Source organism: Eschscholzia californica, unplaced genomic scaffold, assembly GCF_041429995.1.
Source record: "Eschscholzia californica isolate CP2 unplaced genomic scaffold, dmEscCali1.0.p SCAF_3, whole genome shotgun sequence".
Lineage (NCBI taxonomy): Eukaryota > Viridiplantae > Streptophyta > Magnoliopsida > Ranunculales > Papaveraceae > Eschscholzia > Eschscholzia californica.
This window is the reverse complement of record NW_028238420.1, coordinates 30399902-30423368: the sequence shown is the minus strand read 5'-3', so window position 1 is coordinate 30423368 and position 23467 is coordinate 30399902. Positions and strand designations below refer to the sequence as shown.

The 23467-nt window shown below is 37.2% G+C and overlaps 1 protein-coding gene and 1 long non-coding RNA gene across 3 annotated transcripts; both read right to left on the bottom strand.

The window, feature by feature from the left end:
- Nucleotides 1–8185: 8185 nt before the first annotated feature.
- Nucleotides 8186–11045, bottom strand: LOC147549464 (uncharacterized). Its single transcript, XR_015236594.1, has 4 exons — nt 10229–11045; nt 9644–10017; nt 9211–9481; nt 8186–8738 (listed from the first exon to the last, which is right to left on the bottom strand). It is a non-coding gene; the product is annotated as an uncharacterized LOC147549464 (long non-coding RNA).
- A 3983-nt stretch (nt 11046–15028) lies between these two features.
- LOC147549463 (uncharacterized) lies at nt 15029–19686 on the bottom strand. Of its 2 annotated transcripts, none has more exons than XM_086669865.1 (5): nt 19542–19686; nt 18642–18763; nt 18267–18462; nt 16664–16683; nt 15029–15375 (listed from the first exon to the last, which is right to left on the bottom strand). In XM_086669865.1, the coding sequence occupies exons 2-5, from the start codon at nt 18752–18754 to the stop codon at nt 15345–15347; spliced, it is 360 nt and encodes a 119-aa protein (XP_086525991.1). In that variant the 5' UTR covers nt 18755–18763; nt 19542–19686; the 3' UTR covers nt 15029–15344. The 2 variants fall into 2 exon arrangements, with proteins under 2 accessions (XP_086525991.1, XP_086525992.1); XM_086669866.1 differs by having other exon boundaries at nt 19513–19646.
- Between the last annotated feature and the right edge of the window lie 3781 nt (nt 19687–23467).

The following is a 23467-nucleotide window of genomic DNA, read 5'->3' as shown; positions in this document are numbered from 1 at the left end:
TAATAAGAAGACCTTCTTCTTGCTTGACTAGAAGATAGCTTGGGAATTAGCTCACTTTCTCCTCTCTACTTGATGTGGTAGAGTAAGAAAGCTTAGAGAGAAATTCCACACCTTATTCTCTGCCCTAAGAGTGTTTATATAGAACCCTAATAAGAATCCACCTCCTTTTAGGTTTCCTAAAACACCCTTTAGAATAAGATTTAGGGAAATAGTCGAAAATAGCAACTATTGGTATTTTCTCAATTCCCTAAGGAGATGACGTCCAAACCCAGCCAAAATTGGCAGATTTAATGTTCATAACATAAGGAAACGTCCCTCCAAAAATCAGCCCAATCCGAGCCCTAAAAGTGCCCGAATCGGCCTAGGCCCAAAAACCCTGTTTTTGGCCTTTTTGTACTATCTTTGCCTAATTCCTTTTTAGGCCTATGAGATATGTTTATGGGACACTCCCATGATTATATCTCACTCCCACTAGTCATATCCTAGATCAATTTGTCACTCTTATGTGTAACCCGTTGTAGGATCCGATCGAAGTTAGCCACGAATTACTTCGTAATTCGACGATCGTAATTGGTCTCTAGCTACAACTCTACGATCCCTAAATCAATCGGACTTGATGATCTTCCACATCAATTGTCCTATCCGACAAATTGTTCGCATTTTCACCTTGGTCGAAGGACATCTCCTTCAACTCCTTCAGACTCCCACTTGGACTTAGAACAAGTGCAATGCCTCGATTCCCGTGTCAATTTAGTATCCCATCTGATACGTCACATCATTCAGACTTTCTTGATATCCGAGTACAACTGTAAAAGACAAACGATTAACTTTAATCCGTTTGAGCGCGGCCACGCATTTTCAGTTGCTACTCATCAAGTGGCCTTGAGACACTTTGTACCTAATGTGATTAGGGTGACACAATCCATTCTTGCGCTCCCACTTAACTTCATGTCTATCCTGTCCTTCCCAGTATCCGTCTTTATAACCTCCTTTTACGGCGCGGCGTTTAACGGAACCAAAGTCGGGCATTCCTTACATAAGATGAGTGGAGCACTCATGTTTTGAGGAATCTCTCCAATTGTCTTTATGAGAAGTATTGACGTTCATCACGAATGATGTACTTCTCATTTGAGGGTTATCCAGTGTATAAACCTTTTATACACCCACGTAGTCGAATAGAATATACTATTCCTATAGCCCATGAAACTGCGCTATCCCATCGACTCTCGTGCTAGTCTTCGTGAGTCATTGTTGTCCATGCAATGACCTGGACCAGGGATTTTTGATAATAATTATTCCAAGTTCACTTAATAGGGTTTCATTCATCAGATCACGTATCTGACAAACCTATTCGGAACGTTTTATTATCGATGGACTGTCGTTTAAACACTAAACCAAGTTTAGACGACTGGTGAAATAATTCTTATTATTTCTGATAACGAGAGTTGTAAATCTGAGCCTCTTCCGTAAAACTCCTTTTACCCACTCAGTTTTACTTGTCGAGGTTTAAAATTATACATCATGCCTTAGACTGTGTATGAATCTCATACTATGTCTAAGGTGACAGTTTAGTTTGACTACCGTGGTAGTCGGTTTTAAACTTTGCTTATTATCAATTAATTTGAAGATTACTATCTTCAACCTTGATAATATCTAGTAATCTTTACTAGAGTTAAGGCCTTTAATTCTTTGTGTAGTATTTGCAACAGTTCCCGGCTTAAAACACTTTTAGCCTACTTTCCTTCCATGTCTGGAAGTTTGCTACGATGACATGTTCAACTTTGTACTACTTCATCCCTTAGCCTTCTGGGATGTACTAAGTAGTGTTTCGGTTTTCCAATCCGAATTCGGATGTTTAAATGCTAATCATGTCCAACATGATTGACTTTATGTTTTCGAACATAAATGTCTCTCTCATGCGTGCTAGCTCATCGGTGTCTTTTAGACTCCGAGTTTTGCAACGCCCTCTGTCATGAGTTTTTGGGTCGAAATTCTTTTAGACTTTCCGAGTCTTAGATTTTCTGTTTCGGATCTCAAGCATCTCAGCGTACTGAGTCTCTCTAATCCTATCATCCTTTTGATCTATGCTTATAGATCTTCAGATGCCCAAAATGGCATTTTATCCTTTTGTGTGTGGTCCTTTATTGAGTCAGTTCGTTACTGTTATACAACACCTTATGTCGTACTCAATCTTTTGTATGTACTCTGCATACGGACCCGGAAGGTTTGTTTACTCCCACTTACCTTCTTGAAACTCGTGATTCAAGATTTTCTTCATTCCTCAGGAATCAAACTTCTTTGATTGCCTTTTGAATCGAAGATTCTAACTCTTGCGTGCTTTTAATCCGTTGATAGATTTTTGAAGCATGCATGTGGACATAACTTGATTGGAAGAATCTTTATTCTTCTTGTCTCGTTTCGGGAAACACGAATGTTTCCATCCTTCTCAGTTTTCTATTTTGGAAAACCAATTTAGGTCTTTTGTTGACTTAAATTATCAAGCTTCATGTCTTGACGAGATATGGATTCCACGATGATTTTGGCTTCTAGCCAAAATCTAGAGTCAGTTTCCGTTTCTGCGCAGGTCTTTTATCTCTTCAGAAATAACCTTTATTTTCTGTGTCTTTGAGATTTGACCTTTTAGGGCTTTTGAACAACAATTTGGAATTTTCTCAACTACTTTGAGATGTTCCTTTAGAGACACTTTCACTTGTTTTGAGAGTTCTCCGGCGAATGACATTCGCTTTTGTGCGGTGGGTTTATAAGATCATATCTTTAACCTTTCCTTTTCCAAGGAGTCGCAGTTTGTTGCTCTTGGTCGAATTTAATCGACTTGTACAAGTTTCATGATTGTTCTTCATGACCCTCCATGATTTTTCTCATGATCGAATTAAATCGACTTGTACTTTTCTCCCACTTATTCTTTTAATAATTAGTGTTTTCTCCCAGACTACTAGGTGTGCTAATTATTAGAAGAATACTATCATGAGCAACAAACACTTTGTTCTCTTGATTAGTTATGGAAGAAGCCCAAATTTCTTTTAAAAGAAATTGCGTCAGATATTAGCTAGTTTTGTAATGCTTTTACAAGCTTAGCTGTTAGACGGAATTTTGGTAGTTTTGTGAGAAGCTATGTCTAGACTAAATGGATTTTAGAGGATAGAGTTTGATTCGTGTTCTTCATCTTAATCCTTTTGGACACTCCAAATATGGATAGGTTAGAAGTACGTTTGAAGATCAATCTCTGTTTTTGACTCAAGGCTTTCTTTCTTGTCAGTTTGATTCATGTTTTGGTTATAGTGGACTTGTTGTCCTCATCCCTTTCGATTGGGATGAACCTATCTTATAGGTTTTTGACCAAGTTTAGAATCTTTTGGTATAGTTTGTTAAACTTAGCACTTATTAACATCTCAATTTAGAAATAAAATTCTTTATTGATTCTCCATAATACTTAGTACAGAGATGATGTTAAAAAACTAGAAAAACGATTAATCTAGAATAGTGCCTAAAGTAGACTTCGATCCCTTTCAGCATCCTTAGCAGTCGAGGCTTCTGCTCCCTCTTGGATCTTGTCTTCCTTAGCCAAATACTCAGTTCCCAGCTGCGCCTGTTCATTCACAATGAAAGGGCAATTTTAGGTATTACATACCATAATTTGGGAATTTTACAGTATTTGATAAGTTAACTGTTTATACCTGAATTGGAAGCTACTGTTCCATTCTTTTTGTCCTCCAAGAACTTAGGGCAGTTACTTTTCCAGTGGCCCTTGCCATCACAGTAGAAACATTTGGTGTCAGGAGGAGGACCTTTGTCTTTAGGTTTGGCAATTCGTTTGCTTTTACCTTTTGACGCGGTTTTCTTCTTCTGTTTTCCACCTTTCTTGAACCCTTTGTCCTTTTGTACCATAAGAACGTCCTTCTTAGTCTCCACTATAGCGACGTCCTTTTCGGCTGTTAGAAGCATAGAATGAAGTTCCTCCAACGTTTTATCCCATCCATTCATGTTGTAGTTCATCTTAAACTGATTAAAACCACTATGGAGGGAGTGAAGGATAGTGTCGGTAGCCGTTTGTTGGCTATAAGGGAAACCTAGTTTAGCCAGCTTGCCTATGAGTCTGATCATTTGGCGAACATGAGGCCCAACTGGTTTTCCTTTTTCAAGGCGCATGTCCATAATTGCTTTAGAGGTTTCAAACCTCTCCAATCTCGACTGTTTCTGGAACATTTCCCGAAGTTGTCGCATCATGGAGTAAGCATCCATGTCTATGAACTGCTCTTGCAAAGTCGGTTCCATGGTTGCTAGCATTAAGCAAGTTACGGGCTCTGCCTTTTTCCGCACACTCCTTTCTCCATCTATCTCTTCTTTAGTCGAATTATCATCCAATACAGGAATTGGAGTTTCTAGTACATGTTGCTTTCCTTCCATCCTGAGAACTATTCCTAGGTTCCTTTCCCAGTCAAGGAAGTTGTGCTCATTCAACTTCTCCTTGTCGAGAAGTGAGCGGAAGTTGAAAATATCTTTTGTCATCTTTAAAACTACATAAAGTAATGGCAAAGTTTTAAAACTCGTTATTGTTTTTGAAAAACATTAGTTTTCCCACATTATTCAATAAAAAATCGTCCCCGATTGAATAAGTGATTCCAGGACCCCAGTTCTTCGAAGTAAAGCGGACGAAGGCCCTACCCTTTGACTCCGTCGTTCCGGGTAAGCGAACTACTTCACTGATCATACCTTATGACTCTTGGTTGATAGATTTCATTAATGAATGACTAATCTATCCTTTTGCCTCGAGTATCCAAGACTCTCTTGCTGATCTCGTTGAGTAGAACAATTTAGACGTGTAGGCCTCTTCTATAGGCCTACCCGCATTGTCCCAAGGTAGAGGAGGTACTCTGCGAAGGCCGACCCACCTTCCTCGAACAAGGGCGCAACGAGTGTCTTAATCTGGATAGGCGATTACTCAAGATTACTTTTGGGGACTTTTACGCTAGTCTGGCGTTTGTTACAGTGAACTATTTAGCCTAACTAACATCCACGACATAAAGCGTAAATAAGTAAGTAAATGCGCGCGAGAAAGTAAATCAAGCAGACATGGATCCTAGTATGGCCCCTAACCTAGAAAATCTAATCTCCCTTGGTTTTCTTCTTGTTTCGCCTTTTGGTTCGTCTTAGATCGCCATCTTTGAACCTCCATTGATTTCTCCCACTCGCCTTTGGATTTCATCCTCGAGTTTCTTCAATGGACTCATAGACCCTAAACTCTAATTACAAGACTCTAACGATTCGCAGATCGTATAAACTTGAAATTAAAATTAATTACAAAGCATGCACCCATCCGTGCTTAAAACAAGAATAAAGAAATAAATCTATGGCCATACTAGTTTTCCGCATTCACATCACATGCAATCATATAATATATCAAGGCTAAGAAATATATATGCATGATTATCTTGGGAGATACTTTTGTTGACATCACATGTCACATTACGGACCTTAAGTCTAAATTCGAAGAATTCTACTAGTGGTGCTTTCCGGTTTTATCTTTTATGATTTCTAAAATCATCTTTAAGAAAAACTCCGTTTTGGGCTCGAGAAAGCCCGGGTCAATTTCGGAAAAAATATTGGTTCGATTCTTAATGATTTCATAAATCAATTTAAAGAGAAATCCGTTTTGGGCTATTGGATGGCCCGGATTGATTTTGGAATTATTTGGTTGGAATCGGAAAAAATTTTGGCAAAAACTCCCACTCGAATGATGGTCCCTTTTCGTGGTCCGAAAAGCCTCGAAAAAGCCCGGGACAAGTCCTAGACAAGTCCCGGCCCAAGCCCACAAAGGGCTCGGACAAGGTCCGGACATAGCACGGCCCATAGGGCCGGCATGTCCTGGCCGAGGCCTATCAAGGCCTGGTCTCGTCCTGGCCGGAGCCAGGACGCTAGTCCATGTACCAGACGCGTCCTAGACGTGTCTGGTACTGGACCGGACCAGCACTAGGTGTCTCGGACTAGTCCGAGACACCCAGAACCTCCCAGACGCGTCTCCAAGACGCGTCTGGTCGAGTGCTCTGGACGCGTCCAGGAAGCACCTTCGCAGCTGCTGGTCGCGTCTTAGACGCGACCTGGACGCGTCTTCAAGACGCGTCCTTAGTAGCTGCTCTGGACGCGTCCAGAAGCTTCTGTCGCAGCTGCTGGTCGCGTCTTCAAGACGCGTCTCAGCAGCTGCTCTGGACGCGTCCAGAGGACGCATCCAGGAGCTTCCTGGCCGGACACTAGGGTTTTTCAAAACCTTAGTTTCCAAAAAGAAGAAAAAAAATTTTTTTTTTTTTTTTCTTATGCAACTCTAAGTTGCTATTTTCCAATTTTAAAACTTTTCTTAAATTTTTGAAATTCCTTTTAGAACACTTCTAAAAAAAAATTTAAAACTTTTAGAAACTTTTAAATTTTTCCAAATTTGTTTTGAGATCTTCCTAAAGTCAAAACTACTCTTTTTAGAACACTTCTAAAATTCTAAAATTCCAAAATTTTGTTTTTCAAAAGTTTCCAAAACTTAAAAACAACTCTTAATCAAACCTATTTTGGATCAAAATCTAGGTTTTTGAAATTTTTCAAAGAACAATTTTGAAATCAATTTTGAAAAATCTTTGAATCCAATTCAAAATTAATCAAATTTTATGTTTTAAAATCTTTTTAAACATAACTATCAATTTAATCAAGCATGGATTAGTTTGAAATTCAATCAAATTGAGACTTTTAAAACACTTTTAATCATCAATGTGATTCTCAATTTGAAAATTTATTGAATCCTATCAAATTATGAGTTAAAAATACCTTTTAAAACACCTTTTAAAATACTTTTATAAACTCAATTTTCAAACTATCAAGCATATGAATTAGTTCGATTCTTAGCAAAAACTAGTTAATAGCAAGAGGCTCTGACGCCACTGTAGGGATTTACACCCTTCTACTAGTGTTTATAGCGGAAATATGACATCTAATGTCTACACTAGTATTCCCAGGATCACATGCAAAACTAGTAATTAATCTAATGGAGATAGTAGATTACCTTAATCGCTTTTCCCTCGAACTAGTTGAATTGATTGAAGAAGACCAAGAGCTTCAAGTGTAGCTCCTCTACTTGGGACACGAGCAATCAATTTGATCTCTCACCTTGTTGTATAGCTAGCACACCAATGGTGGTTGGATAATAAGAAGACCTTCTTCTTGCTTGACTAGAAGATAGCTTGGGAATTAGCTCACTTTCTCCTCTCTACTTGATGTGGTAGAGTAAGAAAGCTTAGAGAGAAATTCCACACCTTATTCTCTGCCCTAAGAGTGTTTATATAGAACCCTAATAAGAATCCACCTCCTTTTAGGTTTCCTAAAACACCCTTTAGAATAAGATTTAGGGAAATAGTCGAAAATAGCAACTATTGGTATTTTCTCAATTCCCTAAGGAGATGACGTCCAAACCCAGCCAAAATTGGCAGATTTAATGTTCATAACATAAGGAAACGTCCCTCCAAAAATCAGCCCAATCCGAGCCCTAAAAGTGCCCGAATCGGCCTAGGCCCAAAAACCCTGTTTTTGGCCTTTTTGTGCTATCTTTGCCTAATTCCTTTTTAGGCCTATGAGATATGTTTATGGGACACTCCCATGATTATATCTCACTCCCACTAGTCATATCCTAGATCAATTTGTCACTCTTATGTGTAACCCGTTGTAGGATCCGATCGAAGTTAGCCGCGAATTACTTCGTAATTCGACGATCGTAGTTGGTCTCTAGCTACAACTCTACGATCCCTAAATCAATAGGACTTGATGATCTTCCACATCAATTGTCCTATCCGAAAAATTGTTCGCATTGTCACCTTGGTCGAAGGACATCTCCTTCAACTCCTTCAGTTACATAAGTTTCAGATACTTCTGAATAACCAGTTGGACGAGCCTCTTGATTTTTATTATAATTTACGATTTTGTTCAGCAGCAAGAATACATAAAATTAAATCAAAATGACATTTGAAGTTCATATTAATAGCAAATAAAGAATATATTATCACATTAGGAAATATATCTAAGATATTCTTGTATCCATACATATCATTCCATGTAACCATACTTAGAATATTGTGTATACTCTAATAAGAGTATTAAGACTATTATAAATAGTCATTGTAATCTCATTGATAAACACACTATTCTTCATTCAATCATGGTATCTGAGCTGCTCTAGCTGCGTCTTTCTTCTTCCTTTATTTTTTTTTGTAGTCTGTCTAAATTCAGTTTCCACTAGTCCACAATTTATTTGTTTTGAAAATATTGTCCGACAAGTCTTTCATTTTTAAACATAGCATTCTTACTACAACTTTATTAAACATTTATCTTAATGGAAGCAACTAAGATTACTTCACTAGCAGTCAATACAATGGGGAATGTTATCCCAATAAAATTACAAAGTGATAACTATTTAGCCTGGAAGAGTTTATTCTTACCTGTGCTAAAGAAGTACCAAGTCACTGACATTATTGATGGAACAAGGCCTTGTCCTCCTCAATTTGTTGATGAGGAAAAGAGACAAGCCAATATCATTAACCCAGAATATGTTGATTGGGTTGAGGAAGATCAAACCCTCCTCATATGGTTGAATTCAACTTTATCAAGTTCAGTAATACCTTATGTTGTTGGAACAACATCATCAAGAGAACTTTGGTTACGTCTAGAAGAAAATTTTGCAGCAGCTTCGACTGCACATATTATTCAAATTCAAGGGAAATTAAGAGAGTGTAAGAAAGAAAACTCTTCAATGGCTGATTTTTTATCAAAAATAAAAAAAATATACAGATATTCTAGCTGAAGCCGGGAGTCCAGCATCAACCAATGAAGTAATTGTAAGTATTCTTCAAGGGTTACCATCTGATTACGACTCATTTTCTACGGCGATTCGTGTCCGTAATCCACCAGTAACTATTTCTGAACTCCATAATCTTCTCATGAGTGAAGAAATTACCATCTCAGAGAAAAATAAGGCTTCGCCCATTACTGCACTAAACTCTCAAGCTTTCCTAGCTACTTCTAAATCCAGACACAATTTCGGTAATCCTATTCCTAATCAAAGTAACCGTTACTATCAAAATCGGAATAGAGGAAGAGGTTCTCAATATAGAGGTCGTGGTCGTACCTCTCACCATTATCAAACTAATGGAAATCACAACCTACCTAACAATGGAGCCTCTGGAAATTTTCAGAATCATCCATCTTTCTCTTTTAACTCTGAACGACTTCAATGTCAAATCTGTCACAAGTTTGGTCATGGTGCCTCTGAATGTTACCATAGAATTAACTTCGCTTATCAGGGGCGTGCTCCGCCGACTAATATTGCTGCTATGTTAGCCTCTGCCAACATCCTCGGTCACAACCCTTGGTTTGCAGACACTGGAGCCTCGAATCATGTGGCCCCTGATCTTTCCAACATTGCTTCCTCTTCCACCTACAATGGTAATGAAAAAATCTCAGCTGCAAATGGAGAAGGTATGATAATAAAAAATATTGGGCATTCATCTTTCTTACATAACAAACATCAATTCTTACTCAATAATGTTTTACATGTTCCAAAAGCTTCTCACAATTTATTATCTGTTCATAAATTTACCTCTGATAATTGTTGCTCATTAACATTTGATCCCTTTGGTTATTTTGTCAAGGATCTGTTTTCGGGTCAGATGCTCTTCCAAGGGCCATCTAAAGATGGACTTTATCCTATCACTTTCGATTCTACTACCTCAACTAGATCGTCTCTTTCAGCTTTTTCAGTTTCAGCTTCTACTTCCCTCACATGGCACAGAAGGCTCGGCCATCCCTCCTTTCAAACTATGCAGAAACTCAAACATCTATTACCAGCTTCTTCACTCCAACCCATCTTTTGCAAGGAATGCCAACTTGGACGGAGCAAAAAGTTGCCTTTCACACCTTCTTCTACGAATGCTCCAACGCCTTTGCATACCTTGCATATCGATCTATGGGGTCCTGCAGGTGTAGATTCAATTAGTGGTTACAAATACTATGTAAACATAATTGATGATTTTTCGAAATTTTGTTGGGTATTACCTATCTCTCTTAAATCTGATTTTCGACATGTATTTTCAGATTTTAAAACAAAAATTGAAAATCTGCTTGGTCAATCAATAAAAATTATTAGAACAGATGGTGGTGGAGAGTTTATTCACAAAGAACTCACCTCTTTATTAACTTCATCAGGAATCACTTACCAATTCACATGTCCACATACCCCAGAACAAAATGGGGTGGCTAAATCTAAACACCGTCATCTTCTTGATATTACTCGTACCTTCCTAATCCAAGCTAATCTTCCTCCATCATTTTGGTTAGATACTTTACTTACTGCAAATCACCTTATAAACCTATTACCCACTCGATCTATTGGTTATCTTAGCCCATGGGAAAGAATTTTCAACAACAAACCTGACTATGCCTCTTTGAAAGCCTTCGGTTGTTCGTGTTTTCCTTGGTTGCGTCCTTATTCATCTTCCAAACTTGCTCCAAGAAGTTTAGAATGTGTTTTCATAGGGTACAGTAGCTCTCATAAAGGTTTTAGATGTCTTCATCTCTCAAGTGGAAGAGTATACATTTCCAGACATGTAATATTCAATGAGGATCAATTTCCTTACCTTGATCTCCTGAAAGGGTCATCTCCTGCAACTTCTATTTTAACTCCACCCTTGTTTCCCACTCCTTTTCCGTTGCTCAATAGAAACACTGCAAATCCCATGACTAATTTATCAGCTCCACAACAAGTTACTTCCATAAATCAAAGTCCCACTGAACCAACGGCTACTAACTCAGCTTTACAGCAAGAAATTTCAGCTTTTCAACCCAATATGTCAACTCCAGTTGCTTCACTTCCCAACACTCCTCTCTCTTCATCACATGTCCAACTACCCCTCCTTCCTTCACATGGGCACAGTACCCATTCTTCTCCCACTTCCCATATTAACCCTATTTCAAATGCCAATTCTTTAACCCACAATGGTCAAACCCAACCTTTAGAAACTACCCACATTTCTTCTCCCATAAATTCTTCTATACCCATTCCTCCATCTTTAAATGCTCCATTAATGCCACATCACATCATGTCTCCTCAAAACCAACTCATCACTTTATCTCCTGTACCTTCATCTTCACCAAATAGTTTATCACTACATGACACCCATATCTCACCCATTAATTTTGAAACATCTCTCACACCCGAGCTTACCCCTTCTGACCCGGCTATTACATCTCAACCGTCAGTCTCTGCATCGAATATTCATCCTATGGTCACCCGAGGGAAAGCAGGTATTTTTAAACCTAAAATGTTACTTTCTACTAAATATCCCCTTCCTACTGCTCTTCTTATCAGTTCTACTTCTCCTACACCCACTTGTTACTCTCAAGCATGTAAAGACTCCAATTGGAAAGATGCTATGGCTTCTGAATATCAGGCTCTTCAAAAAGCAAATACTTGGTCACTTGTTCCTCCCCATCTATCTCAAAATGTTATAGGATGCAAATGGGTTTTTCGTATAAAAGAAAAAGCTGATGGTAGTATTGATATGTACAAGGCTCGTTTAGTTGCAAAGGGTTTTCTTCAACAAGAAGGGGTTGACTATAATGAAACTTTTAGTCCAGTCGCAAAACCAGTCACCATACTTGTTCTTCTGACATTGGCCGTGCATTTTAATTGGCCTATTCGTCAACTAGATGTCAGCAATGCTTTTCTTCATGGTGATCTTCAAGAAACAGTTTATATGCAACAACCTATTGGTTTTAAGGACCCAAATTATCCTCATTATGTCTGCAAACTACAGAAGGCTATTTATGGACTTAAACAAGCACCTCGTGCTTGGTATGCAAAATTGGTTGACTGTCTCATGGCTCTTGGTTTTACTAAATCTCAATCAGACTCCTCTTTATTTGTGTGCTGCACCAATGGTATTATTCTTATCATTTTGGTCTATGTTGATGACATCCTAGTTACCGGAAATTCTATGAAAGCATGTGGACTTTTAATACAACAACTGGGCCTCTCATTTGCTATGAAAGATCTTGGAGATCTCCATTATTTTCTTGGGTTAGAAATAAACAGAAATGACTCTGAAATTTTTTTGAGTCAATCAAAGTATGCACTTGAGATCTTATCGAAGGCGGATATGGTTGGTGCAAAACCATGTACTACACCCATGACCTCATCCACTAAACTCTCTCCCACATCTAGAGTCCTATTAAAAGATCCTACCACATATCGAAGTCTGGTGGGGGCCCTTCAATATTTAACTTGGACTAGACCAGACATTAGCCATGCAGTCAATCAAGTAAGTCTCTATATGCATAAGCCCACGTCCGATCATCTTGTTGCGGTAAAACGAATACTTCGTTATATCAAAGGCACTATACAATTTGGTATTTCCATCACAAAATCTCCCAACTTATCTCTGCATGGATTTGCCGACGCTGATTGGGCTGGCAGCCCTTCTGACAGTCGTTCCACTAGTGGTTCTATCATTTATCTTGGCAACAGTCCGATCTCTTGGTCCGCAAAGAAACAACCAACTGTTTCACGATCATCCACCGAAGCTGAATATCGTTCTCTAGCAAATTGTGCTGCTGAAGTAATTTGGATTTGTTACTTACTTCGTGACTTACATTGTTTTCTACCACATCCTCCGCAACTTTGGTGTGATAATGTATCGGCTATAGCTCTTGCATCTAATCCGGTCTTTCACACAAAAATCAAGCATCTTGCTTTGGACATTCATTTCATTCGTGAATTGGTTTCTTTCAACCTTATTAAACTACAGTATGTGGCATCCTCAGATCAACCGGCAGATTGTCTCACTAAGAGTTTACCAACGTCACGATTTTCTACTCTTCGTACCAAGTTGAAAGTTCTTCCCAGCACTTCCACCTTGAGGGAGGATAATAGCAAATAAAGAATATATTATCACATTAGGAAATATATCTAAGATATTCTTGTATCCATACATATCATTCCATGTAACCATACTTAGAATATTGTGTATACTCTACTAAGAGTATTAAGACTATTATAAATAGTCATTGTAATCTCATTGATAAACACACTATTCTTCATTCAATCACATATTTCTATATTGTTCCAAATTCCACTGAGAAGCATTAAAAGTAGACAATGTCTTCTCCGATATTTGTTCTTCGCTAATAGAAAAACCACAATGTGTCAATTTGTTGTTATTTTAAATATAATAGAACTATATTCTGGAGCAGTTTTATAACCTTCTAGTCTTAGATGCAGCCAGCCATTTAGAGCTTTAGGAAGAATAGCCATTTTTAAATGGTCAAAGGTCTCTCGTAGTTAAATATTCTGACTTTTGATCTTCATATAGATGGTGACAGACAAAATACACGATTTTGAGAAGTTTCATTATCAACCTCTACTATGGTCTTTTTCAGATTATTTTCCTCCAAGTAGGATTTAATATCAAGTGTTCGATTAGTATAGTTCTTTCCTGCTAAATCAAAAGCTGCACAATTGAGATTAGTTAGATTCAACATTTGAATAACACTCATTCGTCTACATCTTTAAATTCCTTTACCCAGTTAATATAGTTCTTTATGTGCTTGCAATCGTTCATGCCAATAACATATTGCTATATAATAGACAAAGATGGATATAAAGATTGGAATACTATAACTGTGTGCTATTGATAACATAACTCCTCTCTTTAAATTCTTATAAGAATAAACTCAAGTGTATAAGATGAGAGGAGGGAAAGATACAGGTTACACCATATACAAAGGGGTACGGGTATTTATAGGAAGGCCAGCGCTTCGGGGAAAGCAAAATAGTTTCCGGAGTGTGAAGACTTGGTCAAAAATTGGTCAAATTTGTTTGACAATTTTATTTTGTAAGTTGTTAGAGGGAAAAATTAAAAACCCCACCTCACTTCTCTCTCTCTCCAACCTCATCTTCTCTCTCCCTACCATTCTCTCTCTCTCTTCTCCGATTAGGTCGCCGGCCGGAAAAATTACACCATATACAAAGGGGTACGGGTATTTATAGGAAGGCCAGCGCTTCGGGGAAAGCAAAATAGTTTCCGGAGTGTGAAGACTTGGTCAAAAATTGGTCAAATTTGTTTGACAATTTTATTTTGTAAGTTGTTAGAGGGAAAAATTAAAAACCCCACCTCACTTCTCTCTCTCTCCAACGTCATCTTCTCTCTCCCTACCATTCTCTCTCTCTCTTCTCCGATTAGGTCGCCGGCCGGAAATTTTTCCGGCCGACGACCATGAAAAAAAAAAATTTCACTCACTCTCTCTCTCTCTCTAGAAACTTCGGCGAAGGGATTTCCCTTCGCCGGAGTTCCGATCTGTTCTTCAACAGACCAGTTCCGGGCTGTTCTTCAACAGACCGGAACTCCGGCGAAGGGAAACCCCTTCGCCGGAGTTTCTAGAGAGAGAAGGCGACCTAATCGAAGAAGAGAGAGAGAGAGAGGTGAGGTGGAGAGTTTTTTATTTTGAACCATATTCCCCATAAAATATGTTTCCCCGGAAACTTTTTAAAATTTTGCATATTCCCTTTAAAATTTCACACCCCGAAAACTATTTAGTTTTCCCCAAAACGCTGGCTTTATAGGAAATGCATGGATGCCTAGAGTCGGTAGCACAAACTTGCAACCCAAGAACCGCCTGTTGATGCTACATCCCAAAGTCAAGAATCTCTCGGACCTCTTATTCTTAATTCCTGATGGAATATTTTAAGAGGCATTAGTAATCCTTTAGGCACCCACTACATAACCTTATATGAGCAGCCACATCACTTGCAACAATCTGGAATATTTTGTGAGCATTTATAGATCTAAAACTTAATAATTTTCTTTCTAATTCATCCATGAAAACACCATAAAACTAATATAAAGAAGCAATTCTTTTCTAAGAACAATTTTCGTTAGAAATTATCAAGACAAATGAGCTGATTGATCTGACTACACAATACAGCATATACTTTTAATTCAAAATTAATTGCTTAAGGATTAAGTTCCAATGATGAAATTACACAACCCAGTTATAATATAAAGAAAACAGAAAGAGAGGAACCGAATCCGATAACATCACACATCCAAGTATTTAAGTTCTAAGATGATTACTAAGATTATATAATGAAAAAACACAACCCAAACTACAGTTTCTAGTTTAGTGTAATCATTGAACTCAATCTGTATCTTGCAAAAACTGGTACCTGGTATTTTCTCTCGAGAAGAGTCTTTCTCCATCTCTGATGCCATATCAGAAAGCTCCACGTTGTTTCAGACCTCCATTCAAAATATATGCACCAAATCGTACGCAAATCTAGAGTATGTCAAGGCAAAACCCAAATACAGTTTCCGGAAAACAATATCTATGAGGTGATATTCGGCATCCATAACGGAACAAACAGATGATAAGAGAAAAAACATAAATGGACATGCTATGTCTATTGAAGGTTCTTTTATTGTCTGAATCTGTTTTTTCTGAGTCACCTAATTCTTCACTTCTTTTAGTCTGGAGCACTATAGTGATTTCAGGCAAATTCAAACAAAGGGCTCTTAAATCAGACTTATTTGATATCTGACTCGAATGAAAATCATCCATTCAGACGAACCAGGTGTACGAGCTAAGCTGTTAAACTCGGACTTGGCTCGGGATCGACTAAGGGAGAGCAGGCTAAGTCGAGCCGAGTTACTCGGCCGAGTCAGGCTGAGTTAAAAAATGCAAATAAAGTTCAAATTTTGACCATACCTTACTTCTTATGTGATTTTTATGCATATGCGACACACCAAGTTAGGCTGAGTTTTATATAATTATGTACATGTTGTTCTCTTACATATATGTCACATAATTTTCAAAATACACTCTTAATTTCATAGAAAATAACGAAAAGAAATAGGGGAAGAACGAAAGCATAAAAGGAAAGAAGGAAATAATAAAGGAAGGAAGCAAACAACGGAAGAAGGAAAAAATAAGAGAAGGAAATAAAAAGAAAGAACGGAAAGAACATCAAACATAGAAGAAGAAAAAAAGGAAGAGAAAACAAAGAAAGATAGAAAAGTAGCAGAGAAGGAAACAACATAAAGAAAGAACGAACGAAAGAGGAAAAAATAGATTAACAAAGAGCGAAATAGAGGAGAGAAAAACAGAAAGAAGAAGAGAAGAATTCATGATGAAAAACCAGGGCAAAAAAAGGGAAGAATAAGAAGTCGAAAGGGAAAAAATAGAAAATAACTTGAAACGAAGAAGAAAAACAAGAACAAGCATATGAAACAAAAGAAAAATAAGTTTCACCCTCGACTTGGTGGTTCAACGAGTCGAGATGACTCGGGACTCGGCCAAGTCAGCCAAGTTACTCGGCCAAACACTACATTGAGAGACTCAGCCAGGATCGATTTGGGCTGCCAAGTCCCAAGTTAGTCGTGAGTCAAATAAGAAACAAACATGCTTAAATCTGACTCGAGACCATTCAGATCCCTAGTCAGATTTTAGATCTGAACTTCAAAAAAAAAAAGCAGACACCACCACCTGAGTCTCTAAATAAAATGAACTAATGATGATCGGGTGAAGTGTGATTGTAACTTGTGCCTCATATACCAAGGAAGGATACGTCCAAAACAACACGAATGACTGCAAGCACATAAAGAGTAGTGTTAGTATGATTCGTAAACCACATATGAGCCAAATATAACATAAAGAAACACAGAACTACTTCACGGAAAGCCTCGAAGTATCATTCCTAATTCCAACTCTTATGATAATATTCTTTGTTTGATTCTAACACATTAGGTCTAGAGTCTAGACGCCCTCAGGAAAGATATGATACATAACTCCATGCAATGAACATAAGATACAAGTTCAACAAACTACACACTGACATTGTATCCGAGATGTATTTCATGTAATCTGAAGTGCTAAGTGGATGTCTCAAACATGACCCACAAAATATCAAGTTGTATCTCCATGTTAATTTAAAGCAACATCTTATAACACAATAAAATGAAGCAACTAACCAATGAACTCGAGCAACAATTAACATTCAACTAAACTTTTCAAGGTACAAGAAAAAGAAAAGTTTACAAATACTATTATCTGTTTTGCCTAGCCCTAAACAACTATATTTAATATACAAGTCTGAACAAAAAAGTAAAAGACAGGTCAATTTTATTCCAATAGGAAGACAGACCTATACACTAAAAGGTTTTTCATACAAAGAGGAAAAGAAATATTATTTATGTTCGTAAAAACATTGAAAAGGCAGATCCTCAGTCAAGGCGAGACGAACGACGCAAAAGAGCACTTGAAGCACTCAAACAGTAAATCGACGGAAATCTCAACAAAAGGGTCGAATTCCTGCGTACCACCTTGTCCTCTTAAGCAACCTAAGCGCCTCAATGAGTATTAAGCTCTGAGGCCCCTGAATGACTAGAAACATAAAGGAGATGCATTATCTCATGACCAATCAAGTCGGACATGAGAATAGGGTCTCTTGAGAAATCTCAGACAACAAGCACATCAATACGGATTTGGCGGATTTGCAACCAGTGATAAAGGCTTGAATATGCATTAACGGAATCGGTGATCCTGGATAATTTTTTACTAGATTCTCATCAAGCAGGAGCACATAATTGTGAGATCTAAAGTGCATAGACCAGACTATCCTACAAGGCTTTCGAATCAACTATTTCTCGAGTTGCGTATGAGTTGGAAGACAATGTTAAGGACTTAAGATAATTTGAAGGTTGCATATAGGAGGAAGAGGAACTAGTCATGTGAAATACTCGCCTCTCAAACAAAAAGTTGCATTCTTGACCATCTTTTCGGGTGCAACAACAACATTTAAGCCCAATTAGAAGTACGGAGCAACTCAAGGAAAATGTAAATGACGCTTTCTAGCTTTTACACGTGTAGATTTAGTTAATATGCATCATAGCATTCAACAAAGAAAATGTAAGCTCATTTTTTTAAAAAGTAAGGGAAAATTGTAATAAAGCAGCTGACTTCAGAAATCTAAGTAACAATCCCATGCCTAAAACAGTCAAGAAAGTAAAGTATATCAAATTTGCTATCTGACTAAAGAATAGTAACCATAAGTCCATAACTAAGATACATTCTGATTTCTGAATTTTTGGAACTCCTGACGCACGAAAGTTTGACAACCTCTCAGTATAACTAATTGCGAAAAAATAAGAGTGGTAGTATCAGAAATGTACCATTAAGCCGCTAAGAAATCCATCAAGAATAACGCGGTTCCAGCTTTCGAAGTAAGCATGCACGGAGAACTTCGCCTTAGCTGCAAGTCCTAGAGAAGTAACAGCCATGACAAGGAAATAAAAGACAAATCCAGTTAAGCCTGTGAATCCCAAAATTCCAGCAATTACACCTCCAATTATAGACAGAAAAGTTCGGCTGTAGAAACAAAGAGAAGTGTTGATTAGCAATCAAACTAATCATTTTTGGACTTGGTAGATTATAAAGAATCGGAGTTAGATTTTAAAAGTCCTCAAATGTCGTTTCTCATAAAAAAGACTAAGAGAATGTCCAATCGAAGTTCATTAATATACAGTTCTGGAGAGTCAGATATGAACCTGTAGTAAATGACTTTCATATTATTTTGCATATTTTCAGCACTAAAAGTCGGAATATCCATATCGTCACTTGATTTCTTCCCAAAAGCACTGGAGTCATCGTGTCCCGACATAACTTCCACCTTGAAACACCATTCAATGGTCAGAACAAGAAGGGATGAAACACTATAACCTTGAAGAAATTTTATTGAAAGTTAAGGACACAAAAGCAGCTCAATCGGTTATGGTGGCGAGTAAGGAAGACGCGAGAGCCAAAACCGGCTATGCAGAAGAAGTTTACACCTAATGAAAACAAAGATAAAGAAACCCATAAAAGAACATCTTCGATCAGCAAACTACTGGTGGGTGGATATGATAAAACTTAATGTGAAGCAAGCTACTGATCAAGTACACATTTACAGTTTTATTGTGGGGTTCCCTTCACTGGCACTGCCAGAGAAGACAAGTGAAACTATCAGTTATGTATCAAGAACCCTAAATAGATAAAATTCCAGTCCTATGTTGATTTAGTTAAGAACCCAAATCAGATTGATTTATCATGTCCCATACTCAAAACGTTTGAATTGCTTCCTTCAGGTTGAATTAACACATTTAAAACACAAGTTTCAAATCAATTAAACCCAGAATGTAGGGAGTAGTCCCAGATTTTAACCTACAACTACCACAAATCTCCCTTTCTTCCACACAAAGATGTAAACTCAATTAACATTATTTAATAATTCAAACTAACAAACAATGATAGTGATTTAGGAAAGAAAATTAAATAACCTAGACTTGGTTCTATTCAAAACGAAGATTGCTTGGTAAAACCTAACAAAAAAAAACCCTAAATCGAAGTATACAAAGTAGATCATACGGTTGGTTCACGTACGTAAAAGGTAGATGAGAGTATAAATTTACTTGAATTAGTACAGGAAATCCAGCTCAAGGGTTTTTGAGTGCAATTTGCCTCGATTGCTTTCTCTCTCTGTACTCTATTCTGCTTCTCAGTTCTTACTCTCCTAGTCTCTTACTCTCTTTCATAACGGCGGATGTATTCGCCCCACAATTACTATATCCACCCCACAATTTACTCTCTTTCATAACGCCGGATGTATTCGCCCCACAATTACTATATCCACCCCACAATTACTATTTCCACACCATCGTATATCTTGTGTGCCCAATATATGAACTTATCTTATATGGACAACTACTTTACGTGGACAGCTAAAAAAAATTAAAAATTTTAAACGGACAACAGTTTTTAAGGGGACATCACTCTAGTACTTTTCACTCTTGTCCTCTAAGGCTGCGTTTGGGTTAGCTTAAAATCGATAAAAAACCAGCTTTTGGCTAATTTTAAAGTGCTTTTTAGTTTACTCTCGTTTGGCAAGAATAAGTTATGGCTTTTAAAAAGCCATAAAAGCAGTTTTCTAATAAAAAGCAGAAGCCACAATTTGTGGCTTCTGTTATTAGCTTATGCGGGAAGCTGTTCACGGAGTCACGGACCCACTTGTCCCAAGTACAACTCTCTAAAGTTCTCTGATCACATGCATTAATAGGCTCTCAAGCTTCTCTCTATAGCTGTCTACAACTTTCTCCCTCTATCTCTCTCTAAATTTTTCTTCCATAAAACCCATCATAATTCCTGTAACCAAAATTCAAACTTCCCAACTTGTAATATCCATCAAATAAAAGTGTATGAGTATTACTATGTATATATAATATGTTTAGTAAAGTTGGCCTTACCATTAAGTATTTTTCTGTAAATTTTCTGAGGCTTCTCTCCAAGTTTGAGTAAGTGGCTATGTTCACAATATGTATTTCTCATTTTATATTATATGTAAGACATCTCGGTTGGCAACACTACACGTAATTGGAGAGTATATAAGATTATTTATCATAATTAATTGAGCGTCAATTCCTCTTCATAGTTGTTCGGTGGTAGATAGAAGTCTTTTTGTGGTTATTGCGTAAAGGATGATTTTACCATTCCTTTTTGAAAGGTTGAATATCGATTATCTCATTTTATTGTGATGATGTAGTTATAAGAAAAATTCTTTTTCCTATTACTGAGTCTAAAGTCTCAATTAGTGAATATTTTATTACTTTGAAATATATTATAAGCCTCATGAAACTGAACAAATGTCATTTAATTAATTCGTTTTCATGATATGGGAGGGAGGGTCACACATGTAATTGTCAGATAAAAGCAATTTTAGCTTATTTTGCCAAACGCATGCTACTAAATTTTTAGTTAGCGAAAATCACTTCTTGAGACATTGCCAAACGCATGCTACTAAATTTATTTAAGCACTTCCAATTAAGTGCTAAAATAAAAGCAACTGCTAAAAAATTATGGTTACCCAATAATTAGAGCTTTTATTTTAAGTCTTCTCGCTTTTCTTCCATAAACTCTAGACTTTATTCTTCTTCATCGCCGACAAAAATAGTAAAGAGATAAACTTTAGAGACATTCTTGATCACCGACAAAATTATGTGATGCAGGCGCATAACACGTGGGCCCACGTCCACTCGTGCCCACGCCCCGGTCGGCCACAATAGTGGTCCTAGTTAGTTTAAGATTAGGAAATTACCTTATGTTGGTATTTCTATTATTTAGGAGTTTCAATGTTTTAAGTATCTTTAATATTTAGGAATCCTAGTTTGAGTCTAACTAGGAAAGTCTATTATCCTATAAAAGGAGGTCTAGTCTATTTTGATATTCAGATTGAAGAGAAAACCATTGAAGTTAATTAAGTTTTAGTTTATTTATCGTTTTCTTTACAGTTCTTCGTTTATTTTATTGTTCTTATTTTAATTCCGCTGCGTCTACATCAAGTGGTATTCAGAGCCATCAAAATTCTGGATTTTTTTTACAAAGAAAAAAAAAATATCTATGAATACATCTCCTCTTGAATGTTGGAAATTTTTTCCACGTTTATCTTGGGATCCTATTCGAGATACAACTCAATTTTATATTGATCGAGAAGATGAAAGAAAAATTCATCAAATTTCTAAAATTCCACTCTTCAAAGGTCAATTTCATATAAATTTCTGGATTCAACACATGGAAGATTGGTTCAGAAATCAAGACGTCCCCGACGAAGATAAGGTTTTTTTGGTTGAGCAACATATGTTCGAAAGAATCTATGAACAATATAATGCCCTGCAATGGAGACTTATTGATCAAGGAAAATCGATCATTGATGATTGGGATACATTGAAAAGTATTTTCAGGTATGGTTTTCTTCCTCTCGATGAATGTTTGTCATGAATAGAAACAAAAATTGAATTGAGAAGACAGTTCTCCGAAGTCACTTCTATCACTAAGATCGATGATATTGAAGGAGAAGTTCAGGGAAAAAGGAACAAAATTCAGTCAATGGCGGAGGAGGAAGAAGGAAGTAATTTTCCTTCATCAAATCTAAATCCTAGTCGAGATATGAAACATCAATGTCTGACCAAATTTTATGATTCATATGACATTCCGGGAGACGACATCCTTGTTTCGAATCATAAAATTTTACCGCATCAATTATGTCTCACATCACCTTCGTACTCTTATACACCACCACCGTACTCACCACCGTACTCACCACCATATTCACCATCACCTCCATCTTCTTATTATACACCACCACCGTACTATTATTATTCACAACCTCTTATTTCCATTAACCATGAAGAAGTAATAAAAGAAGAAAAAGAAGAGTTTGAACAAGTTGACGAAGTTGATTACAAGGAAGTTGTAGTTAAAGAAGAAGAAGAACAAGAAGTTGAAAAAGATGATTCCAACTATAAAGAAGTACTAACAGAGGATGATTCCATTGATATTAAACATGAAGATCACAACGAAGTTGAAACTGAAGAAGATGAAGATAAATATTCCCCAACAATAGAAGAAGATAATTTTGATTTTATTTGGGATCCAGGAGCTTTGACAGTTTCGACTCCCCATGATCAAACAAACCTTCATTCATTATCATGGGAGAAACCTATTTCGTATTCAAATTATAGTAGTACCCCATGGTCTTCCAATAAACGATCACAACTTGATAATGCTACCACTTTTACGAGGTTTAAAGGCAAAATTTCACAAGATAACAGGTATTGGGGAGCTCAACTATATGCAGATAGTCAACTAATTTGGCTTGAGACGTTAGCAGATAATGAAGAATTTCGCTATGATCCTTCATCGAGTGATCATAACACAAATATTGGAGATCATCCCACTTGCGATGTTGACTTTGAATTAGCTTTTGTATTTCATATTTACCCTACTGAAATCTTCTCCGGTAGACAGTTTAAATTCAATCAAATTCATCATGAAAGCAATCTATCAACATCATCGTCGTCTGAAGATTACTGGATGAAGACGAAACGTTTCCTGCTCAAAGATCTGATTACTAACACTGATGTCAATGATAGTTATGTTTTGTTATCTTCTCCATCAACAATTTCTTCATCACAGTATATTACTAAGAAGTCAATTGTAAATTCAGTGGAGAGAAGGGAAAAATCAACTGAAACTATTACAAAGATGCCTACATACAAATTAATTGGCAGAGAATCATCATCATCTTCAATGGCTTCATCACATGAAAGTCTTTACTTGAGAAACAGGGAATTAATGAAAGGAGGTGGATGGAGCTTCACCTTACCACACGGGAGGCCAAACATGGGAATATTAATTGGTGTGTCTAACGGGTTCGAGAAAATGCTCCTTAGAAAAATCAATGGGATACTTGCTACATTAACAGAAAAGAGTAATGTGAAGAAAAAGAAAAGTATCTCACCACCAGTTCACTTTTTAGCTTCCGGTGAACACGAAATCTGGAAGA

Bases quoted from the DNA above. Each gene is read 5' to 3' on its own strand.
- LOC147549463 (XM_086669865.1), bottom strand. From the start codon at position 18,754: ATGTCGGGACACGATGACTCCAGTGCTTTTGGGAAGAAATCAAGTGAC. The intron at 18,463-18,641 runs GTTCATATCTGA...TTGTTTCTACAG, and splicing joins ATGAAAGTCATTTACTACAG to CCGAACTTTTCTGTCTATAA. The intron at 15,376-16,663 runs GTATCCTTCCTT...GACATACTCTAG, and splicing joins TCATTCGTGTTGTTTTGGAC to ATTTGCGTACGATTTGGTGC.